The 25,291-nt window shown below is 37.0% G+C and overlaps 1 protein-coding gene across 1 annotated transcript in view; it reads left to right on the top strand.

The window, feature by feature from the left end:
• Nucleotides 1-25,291, top strand: part of TTC27 (tetratricopeptide repeat domain 27) — a 132,017-nt gene that overhangs the window by 68,993 nt on the left and 37,733 nt on the right. The window contains exon 10 of the mRNA XM_063328806.1: nucleotides 5,351-5,464. Coding sequence (XP_063184876.1) covers nucleotides 5,351-5,464 — 114 coding nt within the window. The remainder of the gene's footprint in view (nucleotides 1-5,350; nucleotides 5,465-25,291) is intronic.

Here is a 25,291-nt window from a genome sequence, read left to right as displayed (position 1 = left end):
TACTTTATTTTACCTCATAGAGTTCTGACAGAATTACTGTTTAGAGTTACAAATCCCATTTCAACCAGGATCTGCCAATATTACTGGAAATCATCCGCATTCAAGCTCAATTAACATAGAAGTTGATATTCTAAGGACATTTCTCAAAACTTGTATTCTTTTGCTTTTCTCTGGACCTTACCTTGCCTTAATCTTTCTTAGGTAATAAGAAATAGTTTTGTATAAAGTTCCCCTAACTTCTTCCCAGGGCAAAGTTTCCTGTGCATACTGTTTTTCAGAATTGCAGGGATTGTCATTTGAACATGACATTTTTTAAAAAAAACGTGTGTTATTTACGCAGAAATTTAAGCATCAGATGATTTGGACGAGACTGTGGAAAACAAAATCAAATTCTCCCTAATCTTATACTGACTTTCTTCTCTTGTTTTTTAGGATTGAATTCTGTAGAACTTTTTATGTCAAAGAATCCTCTGCTGTATGCTGAAAAAAAAAATTAAGCACTTTTAAGGTAGCTTTCAGTGACAGAGTCCTTCACCAGAGATTAACAGACATGTCTGCAAAACAACTGCAAGAAGCAAGAATTTTGCCTGTTCATGCCTCCAACTAGGTTTTTTAATGTGCTCACCTGGCTGCTGTGCACAATATAGGATGGGACGTTGAAAAGAAGCCACAGTATTTTCTCATTTTACAGAGAAGCATAGAATAAATTCTAGGCTTGTCATTTTGCCTTTGGTTATATTGAAGAAATAAGGTTTTCATGTTAATTTTCTGAATGAATTCATGAAAATCACCATATAATGATATACTTGGTCATATGAAGCAAGACTAATGAAAAATAGACATAAATTAATCCATGTAAGTAATTGGGATATCTTAATTATGTGTGGCTTTTTTGGAAAACCAAACAACAAAGCTGCTGCAGTATGTTAACTGAAATTGGTAATGAAAAGAAACTAGAAAGGGATTTATTATTTTTTTTCATTTTTTCGAAGTCCCTCACAGTGTTTTCTGTTTTTTTGTTTGTAACTTAAAATATGTTAGCAAATACCTGAGTGAATCTAAACTAAAGGTCATTTCTTTGGAGGGGAGGACAGAGGAACAGAGCAGTCCTCAGGGTATGTCATTTCACCACATCCTGGCAATTTGGCCAATAAGCAGAATATTTTTGGTTCGGTGATGGACTGATGTGCAAACTCTTGGGAATTCAACAGCTGGTTGCGATTAAAAGTGTTCAGAGTTTGAAAGTCCTCTTTCAAGTGATAGCTCCATTATAGCAATCATAGTAGTTTGTTAGGCTGCTGATAGTTCATCAGTGAGAAAAGTACAAGAATAAAAGAATTAAAAAAAATAAAAATAAAAATTAAAGCATAGATTTACAATAAGGGAAAATCATAAAGTGTTCAAATTATTTAGAACTGCAGTTAACGGGGATCACCTTTACCTGTTCCAGGTTGTCTAGCATGTCTAATAAGCCCACATAAGCTCTTCCTGACTTTGATGTCAGAAAAAATTCCTATAGGAACTGCTACTTTTTTAAATAGTAGACGGAGTATTGCAGAAGAGTTGCTGTGAACAGCCTATACCTGTTATAAGTCATGGCTGACTGATACAGTCTTATTCATCTGCCCTTCAAAAGACTTTGGTTTGATTTGGGTTGTAAGTTGGAGATCTTACAGTATTGCGTAATGCTCCTCTGTGTATCCCAGCTTTCCCAGGGTTATTTGGTTAAGTCTTCTGCTTTATCTTGAGTATATTACATTCTTGAATTTGAGCTGCAGGCTGCTTACTCTGTGTGTAGTTTCCTTAAAACCAAACATTGTAACTTCATAAATAATATACAGATAGGTTCGTATGTATGTATGCATATGAAATACCAATGGCAAAAGCTTCCTTGAAGATTCTTGCTAGCTTGTTCTGAATTTTGTATAGGTGTTGCAAATTGTGCAACCATTCTTTCTCTGTTTCTCTAACAGAAAGTCATTAGAGTGATCAGGGAGTGCATCACGCCTAGGTTAAGTTCTGAATAATGATGAGGCTGAATCATTCATTAATGGTACCTGAGAGTTAGCCTGGGTTTGATCTGGGTGTCATTAGCAATGTGCACCTATCTCACGATTCAGGTTATTACTTGCCATTTTGTTCTTGCATAATAATGGGGGTATTATAAAGGTATTGTACAATAACGGACTACTTTGTTATTAAGACTTTGAGGATCACGTTGTTTCGTTACAATGTCAGATAAGGATGATAAATTAAATGAAATATTCTGTTTTGTGTAATGTCTTGGTAATCTCCTTTTTACAGTTTGATATGATGGGAGAGGATGATATAAAAGGTTCTTGTTTTTAGGAAAAAATGTGGCAAAGAATTGGAGAAATGAGTTTTCCCATGTGAAAACATTGCATTCAGTGCAGAAAATGTTGCATAACCTTATTCTCTTTCCTTTTTTCTCACCCCACCTAATTTTCATGGTTTTCTTTTTCTTTATTTTATTGTTCTTTCCCTAAAGTAAGAACAAAGATGACTTTTGAAGAGTCTCAGTAGTGTTTTTGTTTTAGAATTATTTTGTTAATTTCATTAGCTGCTTTTGGTATAGTACGATAAACTTTCAGATATGTTGACAAAACTTGCATAATCTTGATTTAGGGGTTTTTTTTTGCCAGATGTTTTATTTTAACCTATAGTCTCATTAATAGAGTCTAGATTTATCTTCAGGTGAAAATATAAAGCTTTGAGACTTCCAAGAAAATATTTATTCTGAATTTATGGAGATTTTGGGTAGAAGATTAAAGCTTGCTTAATAGTTATGGGTACATGTTCTGAAATTATTCTTTACTGCCCTTGAGTATAAACATTTGTGCCCTTTATACATGTATTATTTTGTATCTGTGGTGCTTTAAACATTACAATTAGGCAATGAAAAGGTGAGCATTTGAGTTCTGGCACACGACTGAGCTTGGTACAAGTATAAAATTGCAAGTGTTTCTTAACTGAAAAATAGGCCTGCTTCTCGTTGTCCTATGCAGTTGCAGTGGGTTTTTTGTATCAATAGAACTCTTAGAGAATTCATATTTTTCTTCTATAATTGTATAGCAGGTATACCTTACATTTATTTTATGAATGCCTTTAATAAGCAGGACTTTTATTCCTGATAAGACTGCCATTGCTCCTGCAGAGGAGCGAAACGTCATTCTCTCTGCCTCCCTTCCACCCTGTTTCTCTTCGCTTCTCCTCCCTCCCCATATGATTTTATTCACACCTCATACAGCGTGATTGCTTAAATCACTGCCTTGACAGTGTCGTAGGAGGTATGTGTAGAGGCTTTCGTCAGCTGCTGGTTCTCTTGCAGAGCTGCATGGCATGGACACAGAGGCTTCATGCTGTGTCCTGCTTGTGGCAACTGCTAAGGTGAACCAGAGTGAGGGGACAAGTCTCTGCTGCTGGACAAGGGCTGTATAGTTGGACCTGAAAATGTATTGAGGAGCATTATTAGTCAAGCCCTTTAGATTTCGTTATTTTTTTGACAGATGTTGTGTTCATTTGAAAAATTTAAATATTAGCATCTACCACCATGTAGCAGAGAAAAAATTGCCTTTAAGTAAAAAATAAAATAATATGACAGAATACCAATAGTGGAGAAAATGGGGGAAAGGGTAATCTTTCTCACAAAAGAAGTTTTTACGCTGAAGTAAATATTGTTCAAGTGTTTGCCCTAACAATCCGTTAAGGGGTTTTTTAGCAGCCAGCTGGAATGGCCACGGAAGAATAAATTCAGAAATCGTGATCCTCTGTTAGGAATGTCTTGCTTGCATCCTGAAGTGGACTGTTTGTCTGAAGACCAAACAAAAATAGGTAGTAGACTGAACTTCCCATGGTGAGACACAAGAGAGATGAGCTCTCAGAACTAGGATTTGGACCAGTTAACAGATTTACTGCTTGTAATTAATTTGTAAAAGGGGCACTTGAAAGTATACAGAATATAGAATGTTGTGATTGCATTCCCTTAATACTTCCAGGTCCTCAGCACGTGGAGGGAAAGTATAGAAGTCTTTGGGTACTTCTTAATGTAATACTGAGTAGAAGTCATGAAAGAATCAGTGCAGAGATTGTTGGTCGCAAGACAGAGGATCAGCTGATGTTGAAGTGTTTGGTGGCTGTACGTGCATTCATACTGTTTTCACTTATGCTTTCATTTGCTGTCGCCTGTCTTCCCATTTTAGTTTTGCTTGGAGAGAATTTGGTTTAGCTTGTTTCTTTCTGCTTCCTTGCCTGTGAAACCACTGGGGAAAAGACAAACAGATAGATTACAATATGACAGAAATTTGTCAGGCGTTTCACACAAACCACCATTGAAGTATACTTTTTAATGCTTTGGGAGGTCTTTGAGAGGAAAGAATAAAACCACTGGGGCTTTTTCTCCAGTCTACAAATATCTATAGACAAATTTATTTTCTCAGAGAAGCTGGATCATATTTTCATGTCAATAAAATTAGCAAGGAAGTTTTCCTGCTGTCTCCCTTTTCAAATTCAATATGTAAGAGAAAAATGGTATACTGTGTCTGAAACCATGCTGGAAAGAATCCAGGTGGTCTGTAAATTATTAAGGGATATCAAAGTTGTGTTGGCTACAAATCTATTAGGCTTTCCTAAAAATCAGTGGTTAGAGACTGGCACCAAGTTCCTGGCATCAGAGCAGGACATTCCAAGTGATAACCTACCATGTCTTTAGGGAAGTTTTTACCTAGATTATTCCGTATTCCCTGTACATCTTACTACACATCAAAAATCTGTCCTGTTATTCTCTAATTCTAAAATCTATTGGCAAATTCTAAATTAATTAATATTCTTCAGATTCTTAGCAACTTCAGCCTATTTGATTTGGAGGTGCTGTTAATGCAGGCATCGCAGGACCTCGCATATGAGGAAGGGCCAAGGGAGAACTGGGTTTGTTCAGCCTTTAGAAGTAGAATCCCTGCTGCTGTCTACAACTATCCAGTATGCAGATGTGGAAAAGGCTGAGCCAGACTACTCAGCATCAAATTCTTTATTTTCCTTTCATTCTGAGTAGCCATTTTAATTGGTGCAGTTTGGTGCGTGCACCATATGGGTAAATAAACGCACAGTGCTGCAGTATCTGAGAAGGAGAAAATAGTTTGATGGCCACCTTTTATATTGAAAATAGATTAAGGTAACCTATACAGCCTTCCATTCATCAAATAAGAACTACAACCACGTATTTGACTTTCAGAATAGGAAACAGCATTCATGCTTGAGAAAGCTGTTAAAAACTTTACCGTCTTCAGTGTCTTTTAAAATGAAATAATGAAAAAAATGTTATTTTTCTCTGCAGTGCTTGCTCTCTCAGCCGAAGTTCTGGGCCATTCAGACGTCAGCCTTACTCCTTCGGACCAAGCTTGAGAAAGGAAGTACTCGCAGAATGGAACGGGCAATGAAGCAAACTCAGGTAAGACTTCTGAACTGCCTTGTTATAAACAGGGCTTCTTTATATATCAGATGGAAACAGGAAGGAGTTAGGAGCTTCTGCAGTTCCTCTCTGTGAACGGTACAGTGAGATAATTATCTAATTATGTCTCTAAATCAAATGCATAAACCACAAATCCTTTTATGTCTGCCAGTCTTGAGATAAACTCTTACATGTACAAGTAATAAATAGTCATTTTCTTTCTAAAATGTGACAAGTTTTGGAAAATTGAAATTAAAATCTGTTTTCTTACCTCTAGTTTCTGACTTCTGATCTGAGGAGTTTTTTATGTAGAAGTTTATGAATGTAAAGCTGCTACTGCTATCATATTTTTAAATAGTTTTTACTCGAGTAAATCGTCTGTAGAAAACACTGAAACTTCTAACTAGTCATTGGTATTGTAAGAACAAGAAAACATATTTGTGAATAAAGCAGCACTTTCAATTTACTGTTTGGATGTGATATTTAGTGATTAGTATGTTTATTGCAATTTTGAAGCAGTGATTAAATAATCTTGCTCCAAAAAAAGAGATCAGTTTTCAAATACAAAAAAGGAATTTTAAAAGTCTGAAATATGTCAGCTAATAGCATTTATTTAAAAAGTAAATTTTTCAGAGGAAATTTCTGTAGGCTATATAGAGATATTTTTTTCCTTCTTTTAACAGTTTGGTCAGCCATTTGTCAGCTTTATGCTGTTAAGTCTTGTTGTCACACATGAACAGCAGGCATTTCTATACATCCATCGGGCAACAGTCCTGCTGACTAAAACATCCAGGAATGTATAAAACTTACAGTTGTGGTACTGTGTAATTAAATCCTGAAAAGCTGATGTTTCATTTAAAATAATTATTGATGCATGGATCTTTGAGGGAGTGCGGCTTGGATGCGCTGCTGCATTTTTCTTCTGCTGAGGGGGACATAGAGCTGCTATAGTGGAATTTCCTGGGGTCAGTAAGAGAGTGTCAAGGAAGGCAGGAATTCAAGTCTGGGAGATGTAGCATCTGACAGCATTTGGGAAGCAATCTCAGGATCCTTCATGCCCTAAGCCATAAAACAGTTGGAGTGTCTCCAACATTTTTGTCTAGTTTGATTAAACCTGAGTGCTGGAAATCCATTATACTCTACAGTTTGACAGTCTCATGACAAAAGTCTTCATGAAGGGGTTATCGTTGCAAGTACCTTTATCTGACTTCATCGGGTGCTACAATTGCAGTAATGCGAAGGATTTGATTAGCATGCAGTGTGACATCTTTGGGGGTGACCTCACAGTAGACACAGAATCTGTGGTTTTAAATATTATCTTTAATCTTCTTGTATTTATGTTTTCTTTCATTAAGTTTTCTAGACATATGAATATAATGACATACTTATGTTGATTTGATACAGTATCAAGCTTAGTTTCCAAAAATAGTTAAAAGTTGCTTAAGCATTGATGTGTCCTAAATTAATCAAATAACTTGAATAACTTTCCATTTAAGGTTTTCATTCCTGAGTTCTGTCAGATCAGAATTTTTTAGTATCATGGTTTCTAACAGTTCTAAGAAGGAATCAGAAAACATAGGATAACGATGTTATTTTCATACATAGCACAAGGTTTTTGATATATCGTCTTCATGGAGATGCCAAAGCGAGTCATGCAGCTATTTATCAGTAGAATATGGATTGCAAAACCATAGAATTTTCATACAAATTGTTTTTGTGGAGTTTTTTTGTTTGGTTGGTTTTGTTTGTTTGTTTTACAATTTCATGTTTACTAGTTCAGATTGCAGTAGAAAGATTAGATATTGCAGATTAAAGGAGGAGGTGGGTGTAAATATGATTAGATTCCCCCCATTGTTTGCGTTATCAAATTTTTAAAGTAATTATAAAAATTCTTGTAAGACGGCTGGAATAAGAAGTGGTAAACTAAATCCTCTAAATTACTTACTTCAGGGTTGTCTGAAGAGTGCATGAGCACTGACTTACTGATGCTGGGACTCTACTGTCCTCTTCTACTGTAACTCCTTCCTGTCCCCATTTCCACTCTTGCCTGCTTCTACACTGCATCTGCAAATCCTTCTAACCAGCTGATAAACATCTTTTTAGATGAATATCACTGCGCAGGCATATGCTGCTTTTCAGCCCTAAAGCAAGCCAGGCTGCATTGTTGGTTTGTCAAAGAAATCATAGAATCATAAAATCATTTAGGTTGGAAAAGACCCTTGGGATCATTGAGTCCAACCATCAACTCCACTCTACAAAGTTCTCCCTTACACCATATCCCCCAACACCACATCTAAACGAGTCTTAAACACATTCCTCCACATGGTGGTGACTCCACCACCTCCCTGGGCAGCCTATTCCAGTGTCTAACCACTTTTTCTGTGAAGAATTTTTTCCTAAATCATTTTTCAGCTGCATTTTTTTGTGGGCCTGGCTATGTTTGTTTAACTTATTTTAATTATTTGAAAATAGTTGCAGCCATTTTTGAAATGAGGGTATATTAGTTGGTCTTAGCTGCCACACTCCAGTTATTAATTATATCCCTACTTTATGTTAAGCGGTTTTTATGAAATGATTTTGTGATTATTTTTTTTCTAATTGGAAAGCTTCGAAAGGAATTGGAATGATCATTTTCAAAACCTTTTTCTGATTACTTTAAAAATCTGAACTATAGATAATTTAATCGTCGGAAGAGGTTTTAAAATGATCATTCTGGGTACAGAGTAGTTCAGGTACTATTCTGAATGTACTTAAGCTAGTAGCTAACTGGAAGCAAGGAGGAGAAATTTTTTTCTTAACTTTTTCTGGATGCTGCTGGTTGTCTCTGTCCAGCTTTTGCCTAAATGAGGTTTGGATCCACAAAAATAAGGTTAAAGATTTCTAAAGCCAGTACTTTTTTCAACCATTTTTCTAAGAAAAGGAAACAGTATTTGAGAGGTAAAACAGTTATTTTACATTCCACTGGAATATTTAATCATGACCAGTATAACATATATTGAAGTCTGGATCAAGGTACTGCCAACCAAAATGTGCCTCTGGATAAAGTATGATTTTTTTAAGGTTGGGTGTTTGGGTTTTTTCCATATGGATGTAGGTGAGGGAGGGTGACAAGTGCTAGGGTGGAAAGAGGGAGAAGGAGAAAACAGGAAGAAAAAGGGATAGTTTTTGATAAATAGCTCTCCACATAACCAGAAACCTGCCATTTCTACATCAGTTTTGGGATCTTCAACTACCTTCTATTGTAAGAAAGTAATTCAGAAAGTATTAATAGTGGAAAATGGGTTGGAATAAGCTGTTAAACCACAAATGACTGCTAAAAGTCCAGCCAGAGCTCAAGTAATGGGGGGGAGAGAAAAAAGGAATTTTGAGTGGTCTAGGAGCTCTGAAAAAAGGAGAAAAGGGAAGGGTGATTTAAAAAAAACCAACAACAAAACAAAACAATTTAAAGCACGTAAAGGATAGCATCCCACTGGAGTTTCTTGATAAGTGAAATAAGTGTGCTCTTCCGTTTCAGTGGATTTTTAAATATTTTCAAGAATGAAGGCAAATGAATTAAAATGCCATGCTTTGTACAAAGGATGGTGGGGTAGAAGTGAGAGCACCGTTACTGCTGGATTACGGGGCCAGCGAAAGCGGCAAAGCTGCCGTGTGCCTGGTACACCAGTAGCCGGCTCAGGCTTATCCTACAGTGACTTGTTACAGCTACTTCCTGTGGCTTGATCTGGGTGGTTACAGGGGCAGCCCCTACGCTCGCAGCTTTTATCAGCTTGTTCTGTGCCCCTTTTCTGATTGTATTTTCTGCTGCTCACTGCACCTGGTGATAGCATGCCTGCGAGCTAATCGTTTGGTTTTCCTAACACGCAGTACAACACTATGCGGTATTTCATACGGTTCTCTCTCGCTTGCTTTTCTTGGCAGCAAAGGAATTTGCCTGTTAAGGGGAGAGAAATGTGTCTTGAAAGGGTGTTTTTAATAAGACTTCAGGAGAGCTGGGAGCAGACTAGCAATATTATAGGCTAATCATTATGCCTAAGATTGAAAGGTCACATGAGATCTTGTTTTATATCCTTAGTCATACACAGATGTATGTGGTTGCGAATTCTGTGTCAAGTGCCCTGTAATTTTCACTTAAATAATACTTCAGAGTGTCATTTTCTCCAGCAAAGTAATGTTTTTCTGTGTGTATGAAAAAGGGAAAAAATGATTTTTAATTTTTTTTGTTTCAATTCTTCTTACTATAGAAACATGCTAGTTGGTATTAAGTTCTTTCAAATCTGGAACGAGTTTATGTACACCTGTGGAAAGACAAGGCTGGTATAGATCTAACAGAACTGGCATCTCGAGCTCTCTGAGCCGAATGCAACTTTGCTATTTCGTTATTTTCATATCAATGGTCTTTAAATGGTTATGCAAGAAAGTTATGTCATTTATCATAGAGACATATCCTTTTTATTTTCAAAACTAAACTCTCACCTCCTTGCCAACTTGCTCCCTGTGCTTTGCTTTATTTGGCAGTTGTTCTACATTACACAAATTCAACAGTTCAGAGAAGAGTTCAAAGAGGAGAGGGGAGCACTCTTCCTCTCTCTAGGCTGATCCAGAGAGGTTTGAGGCTAACAGATTTTTCCCGCCTCTCTTGTTTCTCGAGTCATACATCTTCCTGATCAAGCCTCTCAAGTACACGGTTGAAGCAATGTAGAGAGACTTTTAGTTTGACCAAGGGAATGACAGCATCTGTCTGTTCAGCTAAACTGTTAGATCACTAGGAGTTCCTATTCCTATTCTTTAACTGCCTCTCGTATTCTAGGAGTACATTAAATAGGGTTTTAATAGTTGTTTTCCACTTGTAAGTGGAAGACACAACTCTTCTGTCCTGTAGAGATCCTGCATTGATATCCCAGTCGTTCTTAACTATTATGAATTGTATTTATCATTAGAACACATGTTCCAAAAAGTGTTTAAAAAGGGGAGAAAAGACAGGTGTTTTATAAAACCTTTCCTTAATGAAGTCTACGCAAGATCAGAAGGTCTCCAGAACCCTAGAAATAAACCTTATTACTTCACAAAGCAATCACAGGAGTGTGACCCCTTGGTGATAGTTATGATTTCAGTCTCAAGACAGACATTTCCAGAAGGTATTTCATTTTGCTTAAGCAGATGATAGATTTGACAGAAGATGTTACATGACACAAGTGATTCTGGGGATACACTGAACTCATTAGCACACTTCAAAATAATTAACGTGGTGGTGCTTGGTGACCTCTGTTTTTCTTCCACTATGCAATTATGGTTTTCGTTGGGGAAAAAAAAAATCATCAGAGATGCAGTCTGCCAAAAGTTATTCAGGAATAACTGAAGTGTTTTTGTACCACTGGCAAGAAAGAGAATATTGAATAGTATAATTTTCCAGGTAATGATTTCTGCCTAGAAGTTTTCTACTGCACTGTTGTATTTGCCAGTTTGGATCAGCACTATTAACTGGTGTGGGGAAAAGAATGAAACCATTCTTTCTGTGCTAAAGTTTCTTCATATTTTCTCAGCTAGTACTTTGAAAGTACAAACTTTTTTTGCTCATTTGAGAATTATGTTCAGTACCTGAGCTGTTCCACTTCTAGTGTCAATGCACTTTCTAAAAGCAGCCAAAAATACTAGGCCTCCTATTTTTTCCAAATGTTTCCCATTGGATCTTAGCTCTGAAGGCATTTACCTTTCTCCTTTTAAAGTCTCTTCTCTCAGCGTCCTGACAATTCAAATGATGGTATTAGGAGTCATTATGTCAGATAGGAGAACCCTTAAACCATTTTAAACAGTAATATTACACTCTTTTACTAGACAAAGTGGTGACAGCGAGTTGCAAAGAAAAATATGAATATCAACAGATTCCAGGACACACCTTTCACATCTTTCTGCCTAAGCTTTGCACTGGAAGGCATAAGCATTATAAGTTCAACTTCAATGAACTAAACAATTAAAATAATTAAGTTCCACATGTAATCAGACCAGATACAAGGCATAGATGATACACTATTCCCACCTATTGCTAAATTGAGTAGATGACAAGGGAACTAGAACATCTTTCTCATGAGGAAAGGCTGAGGGACTTGTGTCTTTTTAGTCTGGAAAAGGGAAGACTGAGGGGGGATCTTATCAATGCTTAGAAATACTTAAAGGGTGGGTGTCAGGAGGATAAGGCCAGTCTTTTTTCAGTGGTGCCCAGTGACAGGACAAGAGGTAACGGGCACAAACTTGAGCATAGGAAGTTCCATCTAAACATGAGGAGGAACCTCTTTACTTTGAGGGTGGCAGAGCACTGGAACAGGCTGCCCAGAGAGGTGGTGGAGTCTCCATCTCTGGAGACATTCAAAACCCACCTGGACGCGTTCCTGTGCAACCTGCTCTAGGTGACCCTGCTCTGGCAGGGGTGTTGGAACAGATGATCTCCAGAGGTCCCTTCCAACCCCTATCATTCTGTGATTTTTTGAGGCTTTACAGCTCTGCTAAATGTGACTAGATGAATTTTCACAGCTGTATGTCATAATTATCATTGGAAATTTGGAGATAGGTATCCTGAGGTGAGGTAACAAACCATGGTCTGAAATAGCCCAGGACTGGTAGACAGATTTTCCTGAGGCGCATTGTCCAATGCATATGTCAGGTACTACAAACCAAGACTCTCCCTTATCTGTTAAGGCAATTGTCTGTACCTCCTATATTGTAATTAAACTCTAACTTAACAGGGATAGCTTTTCATCTTTTTATTTCTGTCTTCATCCTTGTCCTTACTTCCCCCTTTAGTGAAAAACAGAAAGCAAAGCTGATGCAAGAAGTCTTTGGATCTGTTTTTCAGCATTGACTGCAGTTGTGCCTTCCCCCAGAGCGAGCTGATTTGGAAACTGCAAAAGCAGCGTAACCACAACAGCTTGGAACTTAATGCAGGCTTACTGTTTTGAAGTGTATGCAGTTCGTCTTCAGGTTTTGCATCCTGTGCAAAGTGTTTTGTAACTGCTGTTCACCAACAGCAGTGTCAAAGCTAGTTAACTAGCTACTAACAGGGGACTTGCATCTATGCAAGATTGTCCTCCTCGGGTGAGTCTCCACACATATAATTGCATGAGGCATATATCTGCTGGTTTAGGGCAGATGTATGCAGCTATATTGAGCTATGACAGAAATGTCAAGTCATCTGATAGGAAAGGGGGAACCTTCAGTGCAGATCTCTTTGGGTGAGGGACTACGACTACCTCTTCTGTTCCGGACTCATGTGAAGACACAGATTAAAGCTAAGGGCAGCCGGATATATTTGGCATTTAAGACTGCAGAGTAAGAGAGAGACTATGATGCTGCCCTACAGAGAAATAAGCTGCAAGCATACCAAAAAGGGGGCAAGATGTATGTATGGAAATGGGGGTGTTCTTTTCCCAAATGCAAAATGATCTAGCCTGTATTTGGACTAATTTTAAATGTAGCATTGTTATGGTGAATTGGTGGATGCTATCAGTATTCTTGCTTCTGCAACAGAAAATGAATGGTCTGGTTTTAAATCCATCCTTTACAAGTAATCTTATAAATCTAGCTGCTTCTAGAGACTTCAGGGGAAGTTCTGCTTGCACCTTTTAATACATCATAAATGACAGGTAAAACAGCTTTTTCCTTGGAAACAAAAACATTCAAGAAGGTACACTTGCTTGATAAGGATAATGTAATAACTATAAAATTATATGTCGTATAAGTAACATTAAAATAAGTAAAAAAATAAATGTAAATTGATAAAGATAAAAAACCATACATAATACTTTTCAGATGATATTGCGTCCTCTGTAAGTGGATTTGTCCTGAGGCTTAAGTCATTAACAGGCTTTAACATAGAAACCCATGTCCTAAGCACTGGCACTCTGTAACTTTGGGCTTAATATTTGTACAGAACAGTAAGCTCATCACTTTGAAAGTCAGTAATGCTGTTGTGCTATTAGAGGCCTCATTTGTTTTACCATGCTTCTTTAGGTGGTAGTGTTTGACTACAGCAAAGCATTCCAAATGGCAATTGCATAGGACATGCTCTAAATTGCCAGGTATACTGCTTGGCTCTCAGTTTCAAATGAAAAGGAAATACTACGTCAGACATTAATGAATCCGGTTATCTTCTACTCGTGACCTTGACCTCTTTTGTGCTAATTTTGATATCAAAATGCTTTATATTTCATTTGGGATCGTTGGACTCATTTCCTCTTGTGTGCTTTCCTTCCCCACCCAGCTGCAAAAGCCCTATTATGAAGAAATTGAAGCTTCTTTTAGTAAAATGACACTGACAACTGAAGTGAATATTTGTTTCTTACTTGTCTAGTATTGTTTTCAAAGTGAAATACACATCTGCAGGGCCTGATAGAACGAACAAAAACGTTCACATTAAGAATCTACCACATGACTCACTTTAGAAAAACTACAGACGTGCCCAGTTCCAGCACCCTAATCAATAACTTCTGCCCCGGCATACTTCCCCTTACAACTATCAACATCATCTTGCATCTTAAAAGTTCACCTAGAGTTACAAAAAACCTAAGTCTTATTGGCAGTCCAGTACTTCAAGTTCTTTTGCATTAGATGCCTTACAAATTTTTGGCCATCCCTCTTTCCTGCCATCAAAGTGATTGTATAGGTGAACCCAGTACCTTAGATTCAAGAGGTAGTCTCTTCTTGAATAATTTTGGAATTTGAAGTCATTACGATGTGAATAAGTGTGGATGATGGTCATGCTTAAACATGTAGGGGATACTTAGGGAATAACTTTAAAGTGAAGAATTAGTTTGTTTGCCTGAGGATAAGGTAGTAATGGAGTGAGGAAAAATGAATTACCAGAATATCACAAAGAAAAGGTCTAGGAAATGTTGTATAAACAGTAGCTTTCCAGTTTTCTGCCATGTAAAGTAAAAAAAGAAGCAGCTTCAACAGGTACACCAGAGAATTAGACTGAAAAACCTCATAGATAAAAGGCCTACTGAAGGTAGGCAGTAATTTTTCTAAATGCTCACTTTCTGCAATAAGTTTGACAAGAAGTGAAAATCTATTTTTTTATAGGACATGTAGAATAATTGTTTAAAAGTGGTAATTTAGCTGAATTGTTTAATGCTGAACACTTAAAAATGTTAATATCGTTATACTTTCAATATCTCTGCTGATGATCCAGTCACTACCTGGAGAACAACAAAATTTAAAAGTCCAAGTGATAACACAGTTATGATATAAGCTAGGGTTGAGAAAAACTGGTACATCCAATTAATGTTTAGATATTTTATTAAAAAAAATTACTAAACCTACTCTTATAATCAGTAATCTGAACTAGTATACCAGCAGGACATGTTTTGATGCTGAGGTTTAAAAAACAATTGGATGCGTGATCTGGTGAAAATCATTGGCAAAGTACTTGGAATGAGAGTGTGTTGAAGTGGTGAACCAGCCTTCAACAGCTGGCATGCAGGTGCAAAGGCACAGTTTTTTCATAGCTCAATACCTAGTTTATTCAGAGTTGAGAAACTCCTTGGGAGCTGATAAGACAAGAAGGTATGTTTTTCTTGTTTGCTCTCTAAAATTAGGCCTGAAACACCGAGGTCTACTAATGTTAATGTCTTGTAAAACAGTGTAATCAGAACCTATGCGTTTCTAAGATATCTTTAAGAAAGGACCGAATCATAAACACAAAACACATTTTGATACTTGTCTTTCTGGTTACAAGGCCTGTAATTTTATTAATTGATATAATAATGTACATTTGCTTTATTTGCTAATTGTAATGCATTTACATCTAGAAAAGTCTTAAAACAACAGCAAGTTAACTTTATTTAGGACGTGAGAAATGCCATTCATCGTTCTCAAACGCATTTAAAAACAACAGGAATTTTGTGCTAAAGATACAGTTGTCTTAAAACACATTCACATTGGATTCTCCTGGTTTAAAAAAAAAAAGATGTAAATAAGGCTTTGTACAGCTGAAGGACAGTCTGATTCTCATCACTGATGAAAATTAATCTTTTGAAGGAAAAGAATAGAAGTTGCAAGTGGGGAAAAAAACCCAAACAAACAAATAAAACCAGAAATTCCCCACCAAAATTATTTGCTGACTGAAATAATATTGAAGGTTTTTATTCAAACAGCATAAACTTACATCAGTTCTCTCTAGCTCAAATATGCTTTATCTTCAATGACACAATACTGTATGCATATTTTGGTTGATTAGGGCAGTAGTCTATTAAAAATATGGAAACTATTTACTCCATGAAATGGCTTTTTAAGAGCCAAATTAAGACAAACAGAATGAATTTTACATTCTTCTCAGATTTTAATAGTTTTCAAGAACACTAAAAATATATGCAGAGCAATTATAAAATGCCATGATTATGATAGTTCTGCAGTTGTAATTCAGTAGTGGTGATCAGTTTATTACAGGTAAGAAATTAAATCAGTTAAATAAAACAAAGCAGTTCTCTCTATCCTCCCACAGTTTTCTCTGAGGAATATAGCCCCAGTCTTCCCCTGCAAAGCCTGCCAAATAAATGAGTTTTTTGACATGACAAGAAAGCACTAGGCGTGTAGGTTATTGTAGTTCAAGAAGTTCCAGTGCCACGGTGAGCTGTCCCTCAAAACACAGAGGATGAATTCAGTCTTGAAAGACTAATTTATAATCATGCGTGTAGTAGATAGGGCCTTCTTATTTACTGAAATGAAGCTAAGGCGTACAATTGCTGGGAAATAAGTAGAATAACAATGAGACAAATGTTATTGATAGAAGTGTTTGTGTCTGTGTGTTTTTTAAGATTTTGAAAGTGATCCAGCATTGTTCTGAAAAATTCTTCCATTAGAAGGTATTTTACTGCTGCTTTAACCATTGCAGGAAATGAGAGACTGGAGACTGGTTTTAGTTTTAAAAGTATTTAAAGTGAAAGAATATGGACATAGTGGTGCTTTAATACTTGCAAAAGGCGGAATAGGTAACAAGTCAAAGCCAACTTAGCAAATCCCAATAATTAGTGGTCCTTGCATTTGTCCTTATATACTCACTCAATAAAGAAAGAATAAACAGTCTGTCAGCAAGGCTTTTCTTTTCTCCTGATACGAAAACAAATATTTTACTTCCTTAGATCAGCATATGAGCTGAGATTTTAAGAGAAACCAATGCATTTATTGTTGAGGGAGATTTTCAGTGGGAAATCTGATAAAAGCTGAAAATAATTCCTTTCAAATTTTAAAGTAGGGGCAAGAACGTGGTTGTATAGCCAAAGGGGACAGAGTCTGAGAACATTACATTGGAAGCATTTTACTTCTATTATGTAGGTCAACACCAGGGGTAATCAAGAATGCTTTGGCCAATTTGTTTCTTGAACACCAGTTACGAGTAAGATTTCAGCAGATCAGTTTCTGCAGCAAAAGTGATGAAGTATAAACCGCAGAGATTTGTAATCATTGACCTAGAGAGTATAGATTCGCAGAAGGTGAGATAAAGGGATTTGTAAAAAAGGTCATTAAAATGACCTTTAAATGACATTAAAGTGACAAATCTTTGTGAGATAAATTTAGAAATAGTGAAGGAACATAATGCTTGTGGAAAAGATAAAATAGAAAAGAATGGACTGTTGTGTAATTAATGAGGGAAAATGTTATTTTTCTTTTTTTAGATTAAATGATTGTATGATTTACAAAAACAAGAACTAATTCCATAAGAAGGAAAATGTTCATGCTTCAAAATTAGTTTGTGATGCTGTAGCAGAGAGTGAGAACTGCTTTTTCTGATAGATGTTTCTACTGAAATAATTTCGAATGTGCCAAGGGCCTAGCTCTCCCATAAGTTACAGGGAGAGTGGGCTATTAAAAAAATGATTTAATATGGTAACTGTACATGGTTTCTAAGTGTTCAGAAGTAGGAAATTTTGGGAATCTATTATGTGAAGAATCAGTTTATTGGAAACTGTTGTACTAGAGACAAACTTTGCAATAGTGTGGGCTGGAAGTGGCATCTAACCAGAGAACTGTTTGTTGGCCTAACTCAACTCATTTGGTTCCTGTTCCAGTGATAGTTATAAATTGAGGAGTATATTTGGCTTCTGAACTTTCCAAACTGATTTAAGGACCATTGATTCAAATAATCATTTGGATTGGTGTATGGAGAGTTCAATGATGATATGATATTGGCTCTTCTCAGTATTTCCATTTGCTTTTGCAGTTACCCTGTTTCTTCACAGTATTGCTGTCTGTCTGAATATTGTAAATTATAGCACTGTGGTTTTGTGATAAGACCTGGGCGTTTTGACAGATGTGGAGATGTTTTTGTAAGCAATGCAACCTACCATGCCTGAACTGGGTTTTAAATGGCATAAATAATATTGTTTGTAGCTATTACGCACAGTGCTGTGCTCTACCTGCCCATTTTTCCAGATGCAGGTTTGTGCAAACATTGAAGTTGCCTAGAAATAGAAACATGCAGCAAATGATTCTACCACAGAACACTTTGTCTCCTGCTTTATTCCATTTTCCCCTGTGTAAAATGCATGCAAACAAAGGTCATTAATAATGTTGCAAGTTCAGACACTTAAAAGTTACAAAATGGCAAATTATAGTGCAATCTTAAACTATTTCAGAAGCTGTCAAGTTGCACCTTGCCAGGATAATTTCTCTGGCTGCAATTTGCCTTCCTCCCTCTGGCTCTCCATTAAAGGTGCACGCTGAGGATTGGATGGACGGCCAGAGGTCCAGCAAACTCCTGGGCTCATATTCCTCTCTCCCTGGAAAAAATGGTGGCAGGAAATAGGTGTTGGCAACTGCTGGTAGAGGAGTTCATTTGTCCTTCAGTCCTCTCCCTCTGGCCCAGGTTAGAGTATCTCAAGTAAAAAGGGGGCAGCTGAAAGCAAAGTGCATCTGTTCCTCTGGCAGCAGTGTGCAACCTCCTCCTGAAGATCAGCCAGAAAATTGTCTCCAGTGCAAGACTGGTACCATTAGAACTTGCAGCTGATTGTCCTTGATTTAAGTAATTGAAGGCTATTAATGTGCATGGGTGTACGTGTTACACTGACTGTCATTTTGCTTCTACAGTCCATGGTTTTGTTGGGCAAGGTTTTCAGTATTCTGAGTCCTTGTTTAGTTCTAGTTGCTCTTCTGTGAAGTAGCAGAAAATTTGTCGTTGTCTAGTCTCTGTCCCTCAACCTGTTTGGTGCAAATGACCAACACAGACCATAAAACTCTGTACAGCTGAATGAAAATTTTGTTTTGGTTTGGTTTCTTGGTTGCGTACCAGACAGGCTGTGCCCAATACTGCTACGTGATTGTGGAAAGAATTGTATTTTTGTGGATTCCTTCCTTTTTGATAAGGAAGAACTGAGTCTTCAGGGGAGCTTGGTGTGCTTCTATTTGAATATGCCATACAATCAGGCATGGAATATTTAATGCATTTAGAGTGTTTTCATTTTTACTGGAAATCGAACTGATTTCAAGCCAATTGTTGCTGAAGATGCTTATTTTCCTTGTGAGTAGATCAATCATTAACAGAGAATGATAGGGGGTTTGTTTGTTTTTCCCTGATGTATAGAGAGCTTTCCAGGAACATGTGAAGAACTGGATTGGATGTCTTTCAAGAAAATACATATATTGAAAACAGACTTCTTTATATGTGATTGCCTTTCTTTGGGATAGCTAAAGTTTAAACACTCTGCCTGTGTGTCATATTTCTAATGTACTTACCATCATATACTCTATGGTTGCTGGGTCAGGCTCAGCTACTGGAAGAATGTGTATATCCTGCCAAGTAATTTTTCAACAGAAACTACTGGGTATCAGTCAAGGTTTCGCTCTATAGGGAAGCTATTCTTAGGGAAATTTTTTTTTTATTTTTTTTTTTTTTGTAAGAAGGGAAAACAATGAGTGTCCCAAGATGTTATCTGAGACATTCTGATCAAATTCAGGACAAAAGAGACTGAACTTGTCTGTCTCTTCTCTTCATACTCCTGTCCCTTTCACCACATAACTAAAGATGTTCTTGAGATTTGTAACTGAATAAGAACAGTTGAAAAGCAGATTTCAGCAAAAGAGCACTTTGCTGGTGTAAAAAAAACCCAACAAGTTGGCTATTTCTAATACTGCAAAAAGACCTGTTAGTAACTAGAGCCGCTGAGTATCTGTGATTTCAGGATACAGGTATCTAGATAAGACTGGACAATATTTTTTTCCCCTTTACAGGCATCTAAGGACATCTAAGTAACATGAAGGAATTACGCTTGGTATGATTGCCAGTAAAAAACTGCACTGAGTCACATGAATACACTGCATTTGATTTTGTGTTGTGTTTTTTCCTCAAGATTTCTATTTGTGTAACAGTATCTAACTCAGGTGAGGAAGCTGAAAACGTTTACATGCTTGCAATTAATAACAGGGTCTTAGAACTCTTCCTCTGAAATTCTTTGTTTTACTTTAAGTATTTATTGTTTACATTCTTGAGATGTACATTTCTCTCATCTAATTCTTAACTTCTAACTATATTTTTCTTGCTATATATAAACTTCTATTTTGAATATTTATTTGTAATATGTTTATTTATAATATGTTTTGCGATAAAGCTTGAATGAGGCAGCTTCTGCTACTTACACACAACTTGCCATTTTTTTTATTGCTTGTGTGTGTGTATATATATACCGTGGTACAATTTACAGTGAGCAAAATGCAAATGTGTGGTATATGGTAGGTAAACTCAAGTCTTCCAGCAATAGAAAAAAGTACAGGATGTTTCCAATAGATTGTTCTTCTTGAGCAGGGAGTTCCGGTTGTATACAGACTGGATTAAATTGGTCATAAAGAGGCATGTATATTTATGAGTATCATACCTACATTGAAAATTAAATACTGCATATAAAAGTTATTAAACTAAAGGGTTCAGCTTGACTATCCCCTTCTGTTTGTGGCTTTTCTGAGAAAGAACTACGTCTCTCAAAGAGTATACCTGCTATGTATTAAAAAACACAAATGTTTGACATAATTTATTCTGTATAGCATTTTATTGTAATGACTGACAGGGTAGGGGGAAAAGATCACAGTACACCAGAACATATAGTTTCTGGCACAAGATCAGTTGGATCTTTATTACAGGTTACAAGCAAGTTCCTCCTTTGCCAAAAAATGGAGACAACCTTTGTTTAAAAACAAGTTTATTTGCTTATGCTTTTAAAGGTACTAACAGCAGAAGCCTTAAACGCATCAACTTCAAACACTTCAGAAAATTTTCCAGGCATAATCTATTTTAGAGAGAGTACTGCGTGATTCTCAGGTTGATGTCAGGCGCAGACAATGAAGTTAAGCCTGTGTGCAAATGCCACAGAGATGGCTGTCCCAAAAAAGCCTCTACTGACATTCTTCTCAGTGCAGAAACTTTAAACTTTTAAGTTTTTGCTGAGGGATAGCTGATGCCAAGTTTCTTTAACTGTTTAGGGGGAGAAGGAAACAGGAGATAGCAGAGGAGAAGCCATAAAACAAGCATTGCATGCCCAGTGCTATGAGTATTAATGCTCTTGAGAGATGGAGCATCTTAACTGAAGAATCCATCAAAATAAGCTACTAGAAAAATACTGTGGGGTGGATAGTGCTGAATCCAGTACAAAAAAAGCCCCTTTTCTTTATGGATCAAGGAGACTTCTGTGTCGTCTAGGGTGGAAGGGGAAAAAAAGACAAAAGTAGTAGTTGGGCAATTAGTCTGCTGTTTAAAAAGGGATTACACTAATTTGAGAGAGTATGCAGAGAAAATTTTTGTTTTCATTTCAATTAAAAGAAGTCAACCTTTTTGCTTCTGTGTGTAAAGCTGCTAGAATCTGGGACCGTTTTCTTGTGACTTTTTTAAAAAGGCAAATAACCTTGGACACTGAACTTTGTGATGTAGTGGTTGCGTACAACCGAGAAATTTTTACCAAAACATTGGGCAAAGTTTGGGCAAAACCACTTTGAACACAAACAGAAGTAGCTTTGACAACTTGCAGCCTGAAGCCTTCTCCTTGAATGTTTCAGTTAATTTTGTTTCAAGCGCTACTTGTTTTTATAGTAATAGAGTTGCATTGCCTTATTAGTAGTTGCTGTCTGTGAAGCATCCTGACATCTTTGCAGCTCCTGTGTTCAGGTGCCCTGTAACTGTGCCTTTGCAATACGAAGTAGGCAGTCAGTGCAGATTTTAAAGTTAGTTTTAACAGATTTTAAACCGGCTGTTAGTTCCTAGGGAGCAGTCTGTTACGTAGTCCTTTAGTTGGTTTAAATATGCACACCATTTGAGGTCAGTCCTATCAAGCAAGAATTTCATTGGAAGCATGACTGAAAGGGTTGAGCTTGCAAAGTAAGCAAAAATGGAGGTCTTCAAGGCTACAAGATTTTAATGAAACCAAGACTTATATTTGAATGAGGAATAAAAAGAAGGTAACAATTTTTACCTTTTAAGCATTGAACTTCCACAGAGTTCGCACAGAACGTTTTCATCCTCCAGAGAATGTGAATAATGTAAAATCTCCGGTAAGTAGTGCTCTTCATCTTGGCATCTTTGCACAATGTGAGAAATGGTCTTTTTGAGTTTCCATGAATCACAAATCATAATTTATAATAGTGATCACTGTAATAAATTTTCCTCAAGTATTTAATGTCATAATTCCCCTTTGAAAATTAGATAAATGAGGGGGAGGGTTTCTTTCTTGATGTTGAAATACATCCTTGCTTAATAGCTTTTGTTTTGTGTTTGGATGCTTTAGTTCTTCTCTATTCAGAGATTTTCTTCATTTAACAGAAATATATAATCTGTGAGCTTTTTAAAAGGATAGCTCATTATTTCCTTTAAGTCGTTTTAGTTTCTAAGCAACAAAGTCCTGTCTTTAGTGTCAAAATGCTGTTCTGAATAATGGTTGAATGTAATAAGTCCAAATGTACTGGCTTTATGTCTTTTTATCTAGTGATAAAATTGGCAATCAATAAAGTAATCACTATTCGGTCATAATCTCCCTGATGAAGACTAATGTCAACTGCTTCCATTTTTTCCACGTTATATCCATATTTATCAACCAGAAATTATTCTCTCTCATTAAGCAAAACTTTACTGCATTGTTATATGAAAACTGGTTTTATTGCTTCATAGCTTCTGGCATTGCTTCACTGGAAGATTAAGTGTTTTGACCATTGGATTTTAGAAGTCTGGGTATGTCTCAGTTTCTCCCAGTGGTCTTGGTTACAGGAGTTCTTGGGTTCACAAAGAAATGTTGAAACAAGTTTGTTATTTGGATTGTAAATATAATTTTGGGGGATTTTTTTAAAGTAAGTTTACCAAATGAGTGTAGCTCAAGATCCTATTACATATCCATAAGGTACTAAAATACTTATAGTACCTTAGAAAAGCTTAGATTATCTGATCTAATTCACAGGAAAGAAAAATTGGAAAACTCAAATTACTCTGTATGTTTAATCCTCTGTATTTGTTACCTGCTTTCTAATGTGTATACAGTTTCTGAATTTTAGACACTGATTATATAATATATGTTTTCTTCAGGGGGAGTGCAGCTTTTATTAGGAATTCTGTATTTATGTATTACTGAGTGCACTATTGCAGAACAAGGCCGTGACAATTACTGTCATAATACATCCCAAATTAATTGGACTATAGTTCTTTCTTGTGCAGCATTTTTCAGGCTTTATTGTTAGAAAATGTAATTTGGCAGAGGACAGTTTAAAAAATAACAAAGCCACTTAAAGTTTTGAAGCTTCAAGAATTATGTAGGTTTTATGTTAGACAAGTATTTTAATATCACTAAATAAACCTCCCTATAGAGCAGGCAGCTGGCAGGAGAATTCCTGGAAGAAGTACAGACCGAAGGGAGCAGCTAGAATACAAGATCAGTAAGTTGTGGCATCAACTTGCTGATTATAAAACATGCAGAGGTAATGGACAGAAATAGAAGGGCAAGGAAAATGGAAACAGGTAGTTGGCAGAGTGCGGAAAGATCAGGCTGATTTGTGGGATTTTCAGAAGGAGTCTTCAGTATTGGGAGAAATTGAAGAAAAAGGACCCAAGAATCACAGGAACATAATGGAAGTGTTGTGTGTCCAGAGTTTCCATGCTAGGAAAGACTGAAAGGTACTTTTCCATTCGTCGTCTTCTGTCTCTGGAGTTAAGGTACCATTTGGGTAATACGTGCTGGACCATAGCGATGGTGGGAAAGCAGAACGTACGACAGCATCGGTTTCCTTTGGCATAAATCAAGCTAAACATGCATCAAAAACCTGTAAGAAGTAGGACATGTTAGAGTTGTTAGAGAAGGAGGGTAAAAGCAAGGTAAGATAATGCCACAGTCTGTGTTGGTCGGGGTTAGGTAATAGAGAAACATTGTGGTTTATGGCTGTAGGGAGCATTCATGTAGAAAGGACTCTTGGGTGAACGGTTGCCACTGGAGTCCCAGAGCTATTAACCAGGGATTGATTCTGGCAGACTGACAAGATCTCTAGACTGAGAAGCAGGAGAAGACTAGTGAAAACTTGTCCAATCTTCCTGGCTATGAAATCATAAAGAAAGAGGAACATCAAGTGTACCAGGGTAAATCAAAGGGTGTGAGGGAATATAACATGCTAACAAGGGTAGAGGTGGTGGTACTGATAAGTGCAGAGCAAGTAACCAGATACTAAAGTAGTAAAAACTAATGCTTTAAATCGGGTGTGAGTGGTGGGAAACAGCTGGATGCCTAGTTGACAGTGGGAGAAGGCAGGAAAACAAAATAAATGGGCTACGATTATTGATGTAGCCTGTGAAACACGCTTTTGTGCAGATGAAAGAAATATGGTGGAACAGTAGTGACGGGAAGACTAAAACTGGAAACGCTCTTGTCAGAAAAGATAGGTAAAGGGATAAGTGGTGCGGTCATATTGTGTATTACTGATATGAAAACCTGGGAAGAAATGAGATTAAATTGATAAAATGCTGTCTATGGGTCAAGACTATTTTGCGCGAGATGTTTTATTGGGGCCAGCAGTGTTATGTTCAGATATAGACAGGCCAATCTTCGGTGTTACTGGGGAGAAGGATCCAGATGGAATGCAATAGTTGATGCACCAACAAGCGTGATGCCGTTTTCAGGATGTTTTTGAGAAATAATGAGTATCTTGCTCTTTTTAAAGACACAGGTTTGCGGCTTTCTTGTTTGTTTGTTTGGGGGAGGGGGGGATTTTTTCCCCTAAATAATCTTGCATCAGGAGATCCTGAAGATTAAATGGAAGGAAAAAATGTTTGCGTACAGATACAGTTTTACATAGTAAGGGGCATTTTTTTAAGAAAGTAAGTAAACGATTTTATCTGGAATAAGGAGCTTAAGAATAGAAAGAAGGATGTGAAAGTCTGGCATTTATTTACCTCAGATGCAAAAAGCTACCTGAAGATTATATTTTAACAAAAGGGACAAAACTTTGATGGAAGGCCTTAGAATCATAGAATATCTCAAGATGGAAGGGACCATAAGGATCATAGAGTCCAACTGCCTGCTCCTTGCAGGAATAACTAAAATGACACCATATGACTAACAACTCTGACAGGCTTGGTGCCACGAGCACTTCCCTGAGGAGCCTGTTCCAGTGACTGGCCACCCTCTCAGTGAAGAATCTTTTCCTAAAAGGGTGGATTCAATGATCTTAAAAGTCCTTTCCAACCTAAATTATTCTATGATTCTAATTTCCAGCCTGAACTTCCCCTAATGCAGCTTCATTGCATTTCCTCATGTCCTATCCCTGGTCAGCAGAGAGAGGAGATCAGAACCTCCTGTTCTGCTGCCCTGGCCAGTAAGTAGATTGAAA

Source organism: Chroicocephalus ridibundus, chromosome 3 (assembly GCF_963924245.1).
Source record: "Chroicocephalus ridibundus chromosome 3, bChrRid1.1, whole genome shotgun sequence".
In the NCBI taxonomy this organism is placed as follows: domain Eukaryota; kingdom Metazoa; phylum Chordata; class Aves; order Charadriiformes; family Laridae; genus Chroicocephalus; species Chroicocephalus ridibundus.
This window is presented reverse-complemented; position numbering and strand designations above follow the sequence as displayed.